Source organism: Chaetodon trifascialis, chromosome 5 (assembly GCF_039877785.1).
Source record: "Chaetodon trifascialis isolate fChaTrf1 chromosome 5, fChaTrf1.hap1, whole genome shotgun sequence".
Lineage (NCBI taxonomy): Eukaryota > Metazoa > Chordata > Actinopteri > Chaetodontiformes > Chaetodontidae > Chaetodon > Chaetodon trifascialis.
This window is the reverse complement of record NC_092060.1, coordinates 18,272,810-18,287,823: the sequence shown is the minus strand read 5'-3', so window position 1 is coordinate 18,287,823 and position 15,014 is coordinate 18,272,810. Positions and strand designations below refer to the sequence as shown.

General features: G+C 40.1%; 1 protein-coding gene across 1 annotated transcript in view; it reads left to right on the top strand.

Moving 5' to 3' along the window:
• The window catches only part of pcdh11 (protocadherin 11), a 124,120-nt gene extending 114,717 nt beyond the window's left edge, over positions 1-9,403 (top strand). The window contains exon 7 of the mRNA XM_070963513.1: positions 7,813-9,403. Coding sequence (XP_070819614.1) covers positions 7,813-8,273 — 461 coding nt within the window. The 3' untranslated portion in view covers positions 8,274-9,403. The remainder of the gene's footprint in view (positions 1-7,812) is intronic.
• Positions 9,404-15,014: the final 5,611 nt, after the last annotated feature.

Genomic DNA, 15,014 nt, shown 5'->3' with positions numbered 1-15,014 from the left:
CAAAAACTGTACAGCAGGTCCCCCTCTCAGCTCTGCCATACTATAAGAGATTACAATTTTCAGCATGCCCAGATCACTCATGCACTGAATTCATGCCGCCGCTGGTGCTGAGTGGTTTTCAGCCTGCCAGTTATCCGTTGAAAGATGGGCTTCACGATGCCTTTGTATCCACTTCCTATCTGCCCGGCCATGGAGGCAATAACAGTAATGTATGGCTAAGGGAAAACAGAGCTAATCATCAATGACTGCAAGATATATAGCATATGCAGTGGCACCTTGTTTATTACCCTCTCCTCATGCTGAATCCATCGGCTACACAGACAGGCTGCCAGATCCGAGAGCTTCTTCAATGTTAATTTGATTCATTCTTGTTTTCCATAATAATTGGGGGCAATGGGTCAGTGTGATGAATTTGCTTGTTACATGACACAGGATGTAGCACAGTGGTGGCTGCTGTACAGTTTGTCTCTCCAGTCCCTCCTCCATCAATGGAAGCGGAGGCCTAGTTTTTTTTTTGTTTGTTTGTTTGTTTTTGTTTGTTTGTTTGTTTGTTTGTTTTTGGGGGGGGGGGGTGTAACGACTCCTCGCGCAACAGGTTTAATTCTTTGAGGACCTGTTTAAGCTTCAAATCAGCTCCTAATTTGATTTTAAAAGGAAAGCTAAGAGTGTCATAAGTGACATTTACAGTTTTAGATCAAAGTCATTTCCTAAAAACCATGGTTGTTTAGAAAGTATTCCTGCTGGAACAATCCAATCTTCTTGCAAATATCAGACAGCTTTGTCAGGTCCCACTTAATCAGTCTATTTTACTTTCTTTCTTTATCCTTCTAAACTATTTTCACTTCCTTTTCATTCCACGCTTTTTATTTTCATTTCCCAGACCTCACATTATCTACACCATATGGAAATGTTCAGACATTCATCCGTGTGCAATGAATTTTAAGGTGGATTCACGTCCTTTTTTTTAATCTTATAAATATGCATTTATGTATTGCTTCCTTGTCAGCGACGGCACACCTGCAGTATATGCACAGTACTGTCCAACGTTTTTCAAGTAGACTCACAAAGGAGAGAGAGAATGGATGTGCATGTATGAGATTTTAAACTGAGAACATGTGTGTGTGCGTGTGTGTACGTGCATCTACATGAGCATGCCTTGTGTTTCTACCCCCCATAGAAACCCTGCGCCTCCTCTTCTGTGTGTCACTGTGGTGATGAGCGCTGATTGCAGATTGTTATGGTGTTTGCACCTCTCATCTATCTGGCCCATGCTGGGTATTTGGCCAGGCCTGATTGTGTTGATGGTGACACCGGCATCTTGTCCTCGGGAGGGGAGGCCCAATAGTGGTCCAAACATAATGAAGGAGATGTAATCAACCAATGTCACACACGAAAAGTCAAGTGTCAAGAAGAAAACTGTTTCTGTGTTCTACCTTCCCAACTGTGCTCTCTGTTGATGGAAATCACACAATTGCGGCTGTTGATGTCTGGGCTTGCTTCTTTGTAAACACTTAGGAAAATTTGAGGTGTTTTTTTTTTTCTTCTCCCTATCACAACAAAGGTGATCTCCGAGGTGAAGAAATTTACATTAAATTTAGTCTATACATTGTGTTTGTGTTGTATATTCTCAGTGGAGAAATGGTGCTTCAGCCTGCAACATACTTTTAATCAATGGTAACAAAAAGAAAGAAGCAAGCGCTTGGCACCGGGCTGTTCAAGAGATCCTTTCTCTCTTTGTGCACTTTGTCCTCTCGCTGTGCTTTGTCATTTGTTTTGGTGTTCTAATCTCAGCCAAGTCAATAATATTCTTTGTTGTCTGAAATTGTGTGTCGGGAACAAAAAGGCCTCCTCCTTTTGTTGAAAGTACCTGTCTGTGACTTTTCACTCTCTCTCAGACTCCCAGATAAAGTAATCATTAGATGTTGTTTTCTGCTTGCAATTACTTTCAGTTACAATGAGTCAAACACGAGAAAAGCAAAAGGGGTCGAGAGCAGACAAGGCTAGATGGATTACAGGCGAGGAACTGTATAGGTCCCCCAAGTGCTGATAAATACGTATGTGACTCAGAGACTCACCGTGTCTCAGTAAATACATCAAAAGTAATTAGTCTAGAGTATATATGGACAACCTTGCTCCCCTCTTATCTGCGTCGCATTGTCTCCATAAAAAAAGGCCATTCATTGCATGTGGCACTATTTGTTTGAAAAGTTGAAAAAGACGAGCAATGGCCTTGCCATTTCTTATACCTCACTTTGTGTCGCTGCTGCAAAGAGTTGCTGTGAAATTTATGTCTCAGTGAAAAAACCCACTACGCCATTATTGTAGGTAACTCATTAACATTCACTGGCATGCAGCTCTTAGACCATGAGATCACTGATGAGGATGGCCATTAGATGAACAGAGTCACACACAGACATTTCTATTGCTTCCTTCCTCATTCTAATAAAATATAGTTGATAAAATCCCACTGTAGACATCTACCCCAACACGGTTTCTTCTAGATCTTAATACACATCAGCCTCCTACATGGCACCACTGACCTCTGCAGCACGGTTGATCGCTGCCTTCCAAAGAGCACGGCAAGTTTTTATTGCTACAATGGAATATTTACTTCCTCCTCCACGCCCTTGTCAGCAGTGACAGTGACAGCTCTTATGGCCTTCGCTGAGGGATTATACTGTACCTTCTCCTGATAAAAGTGAAGAAAACCAAATAGCATTAGAGTCTGACGTGCAGAGAAAAGTTAATTTTCAGATTCATTGCCATAGAGACAGGCTTTTTTCCAGTCAAGTCACAGACCTTGTCGGCAAGCCAGCATATTCTTATTTCATTGTCAGAATAATGTAAATGCAGGACTTGTAAGTCTTGCATAGAGCTTTAATTCCTTCAAAACTATGAATCAGTCATATGTGTACAACACAAATAGGAGCCTAAAGAAAGGAGGAGGAATGGCGAAATGCATCAAACATTTAAGCATGCTGTCTCATATTTGTAATTCTGTGAAAGTGAGACATTAGTCTCTCCTTCAAATGATGATTGCCAGAGCTGTGATGAAAGTAATGGCATCTCTCTTTTCAGTGCAACACCAAGAGGTTTTAATAGCGCTATTATTATTAATGACCATCCATTTGCTTATACAGATTGTACGTTTGGAGTGAGTATAAAGCCGAGTGAAGTGATAAAGTCTTGGTAATTACAAACCCAATTATTTCCACTGAGATTCTATTTGTTTGAAAGAATCTTCCATATTCTTGTGTTTCTGTCTTTTGGTCTCCTTCCAGAAACGAGACACATGCTCATGTACCCTCCATGTCTCCTTTTCTCTCACTCCCCGTCTCATCTCATCTATTCACACAAGAACGCATATGATAATGATAATACTTTTGCACTCATGACAGCTGTAGTAGTACCCTAGTATGGTTCTATAGCTCATGATGAAAGGCAGGTTCTCCATTTTTAACATCTCATACTGCCAAATATAAGCTAGTTTGCATTTGTCTTGTATTTCCTGACACCATTAAACCTGTTGAGTCCGAATTCATTGACACTGAAAAGGGCAGAGCTATAGGTGATAATGCTTTGGGTGGCTGGTGGTTGTTTTTTCTTGGCATGGTTACATTGTGGAATATGTATAAACTCTCACACTTTTGTCAATGCTGTGTGAGTAGAAGAAAACAAACTTTTGAGCTTTCTAAGTCTGCAGAAAATGTTAGAAAAGAAAACAACTACACTGCATAGTGACAGCCCATTTATCACAACCTTAGACAATAAAATGAAGAGAGTCCAATAGATGAAAAAAATATAGATTTACAAGATTTCAACAGTGGCGACCAGACTGCAGTTATAGGCTGGACGAGGACCCTTTTAAATCATTATACAGCACACATGTGACACATAAAACAAACAAATATAATTTAAATATGGCCACAACCATACATGCTGACACAGAGGCAGTCTGTAAGGTGTGATGAAGTTTTCATTTGACAGTACATGAGTTTGATGCATATATGTTTCAGGCTAAAAAGTCTGCACCAATTAACGATGTAGGATGAGGCAGGGGCCTCGTCCACCTTCCTGATGGCTGTTTGAGGAATTTAATGTCCTAGATGCATGCAATTATCCTTTTAATTAGCAATAATGAGTTTGTGCATGCTGAAATAATAAGTTGAATCGTGATGTGTGCAGACCTTAATGTGAAGCTCATCAAGATGTAACTAGCTCTGTCAGTAAATATCATCAACTGTCATGTTAAATATCTCATACTATTGTGCTAAAAGCCCTGATCAGCCAGCTAATATGCATCCTAGCTGTGAGTGCGTGTGTGTGTGTGTGTTTCTGCCCATCAGAACATGTATTTGCATTAATGAATTTGATGGCCACCGGGGAGAAAAATAACTGAGATTGAAAGCATACCAGTATAATGAAAAGGTAAAATACAATGCTTAGACACAAAATGCCAACATTCCAGACATTTTAAGGAAGCACTTCAACAACCTCTCGCACTTGCACTGTTTATCATGGCTAAATCAAAAAATTACAACATCACCGTGATGCCAAAATGTTACCAATTATCATTATATTGCAGACTTTGTACAGTAACCTCGCCATTAGTATGCTGCAGCACGGGCCTGAAAATTTGAATTACTGCTCATTATTTAAACATTTCGACTTGAATTAATATCCAAAACAAGAATCGCCACACACAACAAATGTAACCACAATGACCTTACACTACTTTCACCACCGTTGTAGAAAACTATATGGGAAAGACTGGTGCGCAATGGATGGCAGTTGATTTCAAATTAGGACATTTGTTTTTCACATCAGCTGATTGGCATTTTACAAAGTGTGTTTGAACAGTGGACCTAACAAGTGAAAGACGTGCACTTGCACGTGACTGGACTGGCTGATGTCTGTTTTTGTGTACTTGACTGAATTCGACTGAAACATGTTTACGTGATATTGGTGTTAATAAGCAACAGAAATAACAGGTCCAACCCCCTTACATGTTTAAATTAAAAGATATCAAATACTCGCAAAATAGAGAAACATTTGCACTACATTAATATCACCTTTTGTGCAGCTGAATGGCACACTTTGATTTGTCCTGTATTTCTATCTATTCCAAAAAAAAATGCAGTTTTCTCATACACATGTTGTCTTACACATGTTCAATATTTATACAAGCTGTAATGTCTGACCGCGTGAAGGGAAGGTCAGCTGAAGGTGGATGCAGCAGTGTTCGATCTGTGGCTGGCCAAAGGATGTGTTGATGTTGCAGAACAAGATTGCTGTAGGCTTCCACTGGTATTGACCTTGTATATGACTATAAGATCAACTAGAAACCCAGAACTGTGGCAATCCAGGCAGTCTAGAAATACACAACAGGACCAGTGATAGTAGATTACCTCGGTTCGGTCAACCTGCAGGCTTTATTTATTTTTTTTTTTTTTTAATCGAAACATGAATTGAATACCTCCTAATTTAGTCAGTTAATTGAGGTTTGCGGGAACTTGTATTAGATGTCAATAGTAGACAGTAGCTAAACAGGTATCACATTTTGGTTTCAACCACATCACAACCGCTCAGTGAAGATGAATCAACTCAAATGTGAACAGTAGGTCTGATCCCAGTCATGCTGTCTATTAAACCCAATTGTTTGCCATTATCCCCACTTGTCTGCCATTCAAATTTCCTTGAAGGAAAGTAGAAAAGAACATTCTCAGCATCAGGGGATCCGTGGCGTCAGTGATGTGTGATTCCTCCCGAAAGCTCCGCGGGGTACAGTTGTTTCCCCTGAATACAAAAGACAGCGGCATCACAAGCAGGCTGCGGCATACCTCTAGCTGACGAAAGCAGCCAGAGCTGTCAGCGACATCACTCATGCCGTGCTCCCACCCTCCCAAACCCGCCACCGCCTATCCAAACTATCCCACTGGAATAGAAAATAGTACAGGCCTATGTCTTTTACAGAGGCGAGATGTGAAATATTGCATACAAAATTTGGAGACACTGAAGGCTGTTGACACAGAACTGCTGTGAGCTCAAGCTGTGTGAAGTCACGGAGCCACAGACTACCTTTCATTTGCAAAGTACGCTATGTTTAAGACAGCTTCACCTTTGGCTGCGCTGATCATTTAAAGTTGAGGAGGAGAGTGGAAACCTGGCAAAGACGCACTTTTGAATGTGTGTGTTTCTGTTCGAACCCGGAACTTTTATTTGTGTGTCCAGGAGCATTCTTGTGAAATAAGACGTTCATGCTAACAGCATTACCTCATCAAAAACGTCTGTACACTGAAAAGGTATTGCCAACAGCAGAAAACCCTCCGAGAAAGATTGAGTCAGGGCACGGCCGAGACTTGGCCCGGCCCTGTTGTGCTAGCTCAGAGAATGAGAAAGCAGCATCCATTTTTGCCTTAATGAAGTTAGTGACCCTCTGAAAGGTGACACATTTACCGCCCAGGGGATTTATACACTCCTCTTCCAAGGCTCCAGTTCAATATGGAGAGGACAGATTTGACTCCACGTGAGCACTCCAAATATATCCTCACAATTTATACCAGGTGATTCATTTTCAGACACTGCTCTCATAATTAAAGTTGACGCTGTGCTATTCAATCTGCAGTGCCACAGAAATACAAAAAAAGTGAGTGTGTTGGAATGTTATGCGACAATCTAGATAGTTTTGGGAGGTCAGACTGGTCTCACTAACGCAGACTAATCAGAATATTCATTTTCATTTTGTAGAATGCCATAAAACAGTAAACAAGGTGGCCAGAAGATTTGCAGATTTTTGTGGAGCAGAATTACACAGGGCATGCAGAACTTGTGTGCATGAAGGAAATAGTCGTCCCTGTGTACTAGGGTCTAAGGCCGCTTAATTATTTATAGCATTCTTACTTATGCAAATATACTAAATAATTTCTACATGACAGCTTGAAGCTGAAGCCTAGAGGAAAGATGTGATGTTTGAATGAGGACCTCTCTTTCCTTTGCATGGCCTAGGAAACATAACACTGCAGGCTCCTGGTTGCCTTGGTGCACACTGTTTTACATTCTAATTATCTGGCTTGACAGGCTTTATTGCTGAGGCTCAATGCTGAGGCCTCATTCCAGACTCATTTCACATGTGATGTCAGTGCCGGGATAATGAGATAAGATAGTCTGAGTGCTTAGCCTTGCCCAGTCACCTCCTCATTCAGTTTTCGTTTTTTCTTCCCTTCCGTGCATGCCACTTGAACACTGCCACAATTAGCCACATTTATTAATTGTACCTGGATATGCTAAAGATGCTCACAGGAGTCTGGGATAATGGTATTTTTCTCCCTATTTGAGTTTTCTTATTTGACCAGATTTATTTTGGATTCTGAAAGATCAAAAGGCTTTAAGGTGTGCCACATTGACAGTGATTAAAATAAACAATGCTTTGTTAAGATGTTCATTAAATATTTAACATAGTAAAGCCAATCCGAGACACAAACAGCAAGACATTTTTTTTCTCACTCTAATTAAGCTACAGGGAATTCCTTGCATATTGTAGGTAAACAGACAGAGTCATGGGAATACCAATGGAAATTAAATGCTCTGCTGGTGTTTTTCTCATTACAAGATGAAATGAAACATTTATCACTGACTTTCATTTCACTAAAAGGCTGACATTTTGTGGGTCGACCACTGATAAGGTGACAACTTTCTTCTATTTACAATTCATTCAGTGCTTTTACAGCAGCCCATCGCATTCTAGCTGCAGTCCCTGAATGTTCTGACCTGTTGGATTAACTGTGTGGTTTTCCTCTTTCTCCTGTTTTGCAGCCATTGAGGTGAACCTGCAGAAAGCCTTGGCTGAGGCCTCTGAGACGTGTACCCAGGAGTGTCTGATACTGGGCCACTCCGACAGCTGCTGGATGCCACCAGCCTTGGCCCAGTTCCAGGGTCCTGGTAGCAACAGCCCCACCTCCACCCCTACCACCGCTGCTATCACCGGTACAATGCCCTCTTTTGGCTTCCAGCAGAGCTTTGCCCGGGGAGCCAAAGCTAACATGGGCAGCATGGGGGTCATGGATGGTCGCCATACCCTGGGTAGGTCTGTGCCCAAAAAAGATGAACTGGACAAAGGGATCAACCGGCCGCAGTTCTACAACACCCTGGATAGACACTGCAGTAGTAAGAAGGAGGACCCTGTCAAGGTCATCCCCCTTGCAAGTTTCTCCTCCCCTGGGCAGCAGACCACTGGTGGGGGTAGCGGCTCTTTCTTACATGAGCACCAGCTGTAAGAGTAAAAGGACAGATCTTCATAGCCCTGACATACATGTGACTCTATCCATAGATGGCTCTTTGTCAGTGACTTGATGATCAGTATATATGCGTATGTGCGGAGGTACACATAATTTGAGCAACTTTGACCAGCTCCAGCTCAGTTTTATTAATGAAGACATCTGAGAGTGGATTCGATCATGATGATGATGTTCAGGCAAAATCATATGGGATCAGTCTGACAGCTAAAGCGTTTGAAAGGACTGAACGTCTTGACATAGCAGGCCCATGTATAATAAATAAAGGTAGTTCTATACCAAAGTAGTTCCATCACAGAAGAAAAAAGAACTTTTCCTTTCAGTTTGGTGATGTTCGCTTAGTGAAAGGGCAATGTACACTTTAAACTCATTGGGCCCAGCTTTGTGGAACTGTGTCCTAAAAGACCATTTCCTCATGCAGAAAAACACGCAGATACAGTACTTTGTGTTGAGTGAGCTAAATTGGGCTAAATGTTAATTATGAGCTCTGGGTGGATGGTATTTCTGTTTAAGTTCTAGTGAAGTATTGCTCTGAATAACACGCAGCACAAACTCCTTTGGTGGTGGAAGATATTTCTTTTGTCTTGCTTGAACGTGTTTCAGAAGTCTATTTTGGTCAGGGGACTGCAGAAGGATAAAAAAATGTCTACAAAGCATAACTAGGCCAATGGTAGACAACACCGGTAATCTTTTCCTTTGCTTTTTCTACATTTTCACCATGGATCAGTATACAAATTATAACCAGAAAAAAACATCCTATAGCGTATACAAACACACATACCCAAGATGTTTTCCATATGGTGGTTCCTCCATTCCTGCCAACTCCATTAAGAAAGTGTTCACTAACTATCTCAGTAGCTTAGCCTTGAAAGGCGCAGACAAATGCGCTCTGAAAACACACCCTTTGTTTCCTTCTCTTTGTTTCTATTTCTCACATTTTGCTGCTCAGAAACACTCACATGATAACAGCTATGGAGCCAATCATGAAATTCTCAGTCTAATTACTTGGTGATGTGTGATCTCAGTACCTATCCTCACTGTGGTTCAGAGGTCTGGAATGGTTCTTTTGGTCAGCCAGAAACATGCTCTGCTTGTGCAGGTGCAATGAAAAGGTGAAATAACAGCTTTATACGCTGCCTCTCTTCCCACCATATCATTAATAACACCTATTGTTCCTGCCATTAATTATTATTGTGTGTTTTCATACAACTCATTTTGGATGTGAAGTTTCTATTATTAGTTTTACTAAGTGTTGATGCTGGAATAATACACCAGGGCCAAAGAATTTCTTCAGGGCCTGAGTCTAACTAAATTATTGATCTTAACGTTTTTTGGTTTGGTTTGGTTTTTTTTGCAGTTATCATAAGAATAGGCATTGACATCATTTGAAAGGACCTCCCTGCAGGCTGCCCCTCACCATGGTTTCATCATACACACACTGCATCAATGCCTGCATGTGTAAATTGTACTGATGATGATAACTACTTCAGACTAACTTGCTCCTGTAACAGATTGGGTGCAGTATAATCTATTGCTACAGCAATAAGTGACTTTGCTGATATCCATTTTTCTTTCCAGTAACATCCAAGCCAGGTGTCTACATCATAAGGTATATGATTCATGCGAGTCATTTTCTTGTACCATCTTGCAAATTGGGAACAGGCCTAAATCTATAGTGCAACGTGGCATTCTCTAGGGAAAGTGCAAGGCAAATTGTGTTTGCATGCTCTTAGCTACCACACCTATTCTCTCTGATACTTCGGGTCAGGACTCTTATCATAGTAAAGAGGATTTATCTGAGGCTAGTTGAAATGATCACTTAAAGGAACAGTCTGTCAAGGACACAGAAAGGGGCAATTCAATTTCACTTTGGTCAATTACAAAAATGAAATTAATTCAAAACAAGCAACTTGAATAAATCGCCCCATAAACATTGGTAGATAAAAATGTGCCTGTTTGAGAAACCAATTTCAGCTCATTTACTAATATTGTTTTCGCTCTATCACTTTTCATCTCATTTCATTGTTATAGTCAGACCCAATGGAATAAACAATACATATTTAATCAAAAGGAGCACATATCAAAGGGAACATACATCATGATGTCACTGGAATTGCAATTTTATTTGTCTGACAACTGGAGATCCAACAATTGTGATATGATCCAAAAGTGGCCTCAAAATCCTCTTTTTTTATTTTCTGTCTCTGTTTACAATTATGTGAAAAAAGTAGGGCAAATAAATTCCTAGTTGGATCATTTCAACAAAAATAAATCTGAAAAAAAAAAAGAAAAAGCAATTATGTTTTATAAGAAACTTTGCCATTCATCAACAATAAGAAGTTCCGACAATATCTGTCATCTGAGAGAATATCCATGAAACATGTATGGGATAATACACTGTCACACTGGAAGAAAAAATGTGATTGTTTGAAATGATCTATCCAATCACATGTGTACAGTAAGCACAATATTACCTATCTGTAACCTTCACTGTGTTTTAACTTACTCTACCTACATCACTCCAATTTACTGTAACGTTGCAGCAGGTACATTAATTGAAAGATTATCTTATAGAGGGAATAGTATAATAACTGCATGAATGTACATCTGTAGGATGTTACTTTTGATACTTACATGACCTTTTTTTGTCTACTGCAGTCCTGTTTTGTTTTACCATGTGCCCTCCTAGAGGTACAAGTAGTGGTGTTTTATTCATTTATATTTCAAACAAAGAGCATACGATATGAATGTGCATTTGGCTCCTTTGAGTAAGTACTGACGCTCTGTGTCAAAGGTTCATCTTTCATCTTACGCAAAACACGGTGAAATAGCCAAAATGTCAAGGCTGATCACAGGTTTTCACTTTGCATGTTTCTGCTCTCACTGTTATTTTCATATTTCTAATTCCCTCTGCCCTGAAAGTACAGCTAGTATACATAAAACGGAAGATTGCGTTTTATTTTCAGACTTTTTTCTATTCAAAATGTGTGTCCTGATTACCATGTCAACCTGTGTCTAATTTGCATGAACTGTTTGGACTTCCACAAGGCATTTTGACACTTGACTGTGTAGTCCATGCTTCCATCATTAGATTCAGTGTCAGTATTGATGTTTACTGCTCTACCTGTTTGTCTGTCTTATGGAACAAAACAAATGTTACACAGTGTACACATTCAAACTTTGTAAAGTGTGCGTACCACTTATGCCTCTACGTACACACAAATATCTATACTGTCAGGTAAACTGGATTTTAAACTGTACATAGCAGTACCCCGAAGAACTAGTATAATGGTTACAAACCGGAAAGACACATTCAGTAAAATCTAAGGCTAAATACTGGAATTCGCAATGTTGATAAAAAGGAAAAAGGGAAAACATAAGAAGTGATGAGATGACAATCTCTGTTGTAATGTTAACGGATACATATGCATAATATTGATGAGAGTTTGTTTGAATGTGTTTATCTGATTTTGTATGTGTGAAGGACTGTGTGACCAGCGTCCCCTTGCATGTATGAGTGTGTGTGTGTGTGTGTGTGTGTGTGTGTGTGTGTGTGTGTGTGTGTGTGTGTGTGTGTGTGTGTGTGTGTGTGTGTGCGCATGTGTGTGTACTGGCACGCACTTTGCCAGAATATTTTATGTGCACAAATGTATCTTGTACAAAAACTATATCAAAATATAAGACTTAAGTATATGCTTGTAAATTAGTCATCAGTGAGTCAGGTCAAGTTTGCTTTGAGAGAAGGCTTCAATGCTTGCCAGCAAATCTGTATTGGTCAGTTAAAGCTATACAGTCTGTGTTGTCATGCCTTTGTAAGATATACCATTTAAATCTATGAAAAAAATGACCTTCCATATGGTGAAATGATTTTTCTTGTCATTGAATTTTACTTGAACCATTAAATATTGAGTCCTCAAAGTACGCATGGATCACGCTTGTCCTTCACTTTACATTGTTGTTTGGTTCAGTTGCTCTGAGAGCATTGTCACATCAGTGATGTGACATGAGAGCATATTGTCACTGTATTCCAATTATGGCAATTTACAAGCAAATGATATAAGACCTATCAAATTGGACATGGCATTTCACCTTCATCATTTCTGGAAATGAATATGCCTGAGGAAACAATCCAACCTATGCACACTGAATATCTGTATATTTATTAGAAAAGGGAAAAAAAGAACTATTATGAAACACAGGAACACCATGGAGAGTAAGCTCACGAAGGGGGTTTACTTCTACTTATATCGCTGCATGTCTGTTTTGAGGCGCATGTGGCTTTTTGTCATAATTACAGCAAACAGAATCCATTAGCCTCTCTGTGATACTTATGAGGTAAGTACCCTACTATTTTTCTTTTGTATTTAATGATAAATTGTCACTGTGGTGATACACTGGCACATAAACGGACATCCTACAGCTATTCTTTTTCCTTCTCGATGGGCATCAGCTATTTCCAGGGTTGATAAAATCACATTGGACTTAAATCTTAAACTTTCCTGGAAGCTAAAATACGTATAACTTTGCACCAGATATGTATATCAGTGTCTGAAATGCAAACAAACACAGATGCCTCAAGTGCATCATTCAAGGTTGCAAGTTTAACCCTTTACCATTCCAGTAAAATTTGCCTAAAACTGCAATAACTAACTTTTTTGGCCATTTGTGGTCAGCAGAACAAACAGTGATTAAGGTAAAACCCACATAATATCACCATGTACATTTCTAAGATGTTCGTATTCGCATCCAACGCACTGAGCATTCATTTGTACTGGTGTCTCGTGCCATCTGGTGGATGTACTGTAAATCCAATACTCTCTTTTTAACTCCGCATTTGGTCTCCACCAACTCCTGATGAAAGTACCTGGATGTTTAGCTGCTATATTCTCCACTATCTTCACCAGGTTCGTCTTACCAAATGGCATATGAATAATCCCATGAGATCATGTTGGTTCCATTGCTACCTTTCATCCCACATGATGCGACCATGGCATCTAACTACAACTTTGCTCAGGATATCATGGAACAGGTATTTTGACACCATCCATTATATAAATAGCAACCTAAGTCCATGCTCTGGATTTAAAGGTACCCGATCTCTTACTGAAACTCAAACTGCTGATTTTTCGTCAATATAGCACACCAAACGCTTAAGTTATATCAATAAAACTCAAATTTACGTGCTGACAATTGTTTAGGTCTTTAAAATAGCACATGGCGCCTTTAGAATCTAAAGGGCACTTTGATGTTTTCTGTTTAGGAAGGGCAGAGTGCTCATCGATCAATTCCGACAATTTTGATTTCAGCCAACAATACAAATCAATGAGCTTCCCGTCACAAGGTCACTCCTCTACTCATTAGACTGTCCATCCATTATCATATCAGCATAGCCCATAGACTCTAGGAAGTAGCCTATAAATTTCAGAGGAAAATCAATACATGACAATAAACCTTAAGTTTAGCCTTTAGGATCTCGGGCCAAGACGAAAATGTAAGTTTAAGACAGGAGTGGACAGAAGTATCTACTCATTCATGTGCTGTGACTGTTCAGAATGACAATTGTGATTTACTTTAGACTCACTGTATATGATCATTTCTCAGTACCTTCACTGATACCCAGAGGCTGTCTACTTTACCTGTGGCCATTTAGCCTGATCTACAGTAAAGTTACAAAAACCTTTTTTTGTAGCATTTTAGCTTTCATTTTTGACCCCTTTTTTGTACTTTATTAGACTTGCATTGTATATCTTTTTATCTATTAATTCATCCACCCATCCATGTAATCCATCCATCCATGAATGCATCCATCCATCCATCCATCCATCCATGAGCTTTGATGCCTCTAAGGCAAACTCTGCAACAGCTTCAACAATCCCCCTGGGCTATGTGTCCTACCTGAGGCCCTTTTGCCTCAATGCTTCATCCACTGTTCTCTTATGAATACATACAAGCCCTGAGACAGGAAGCTTACAGTGCTGTGCAGGGGTTGATGTTCACGACAACAGGACATGACAGGATCTCTCGGCACTGACTCCTAACTTGTGCGACACAAAGAGCCATGTCATGTACCTCGTAACACGCCAAAGGCTTGCTGGACTGTGTCATCTTGCCTCATCTTCAGCATATGTTCAGTCCCCAATCTCCTTAAGAGACCGGCTGTGACCTGCCCCATTAGTTTTCCATGGTAATGGGCTAATAATGACACACTGACAGTGCAGAGGATGTCCACACTGTCAAAACACAAGCATACCCAACTACACCAATCTGCATTTCCAGTAATTACTGCATATTTGAACAGAAAAGACTTAACAGCACACTCAGTGCTTGTTGTCCCCCCACTGCACACTCACACACATACACACCCTCCATCCCCATGTGCTAACAAGCCAACTTATTGTAAGCCTACTTAGTTCTCAAGGTGTCATCTGTTGAAGTGTCAGGAGAACATATAGAGATTGTCAAATAGTACACTCATTTCAAATTGTAATTAAACTGGCCATCAGGTACCTTGAGGCTGTTTAGTCAACAGCAGGGTACTAATTACTATAAGATGACCTTTGGAATAATATCTGGTGAATTATTCATAGTTGAGAAAATTGCTTCGGAGACATGCCAACGACATCCAAGGGACGGCAGAGTGTACACACACAGAAAATTCCACTCAAAGATTTCTGGCTGGAAATGAAAATGAGGTCAGCAGATGGATGAAACTGTAGCTTTTTC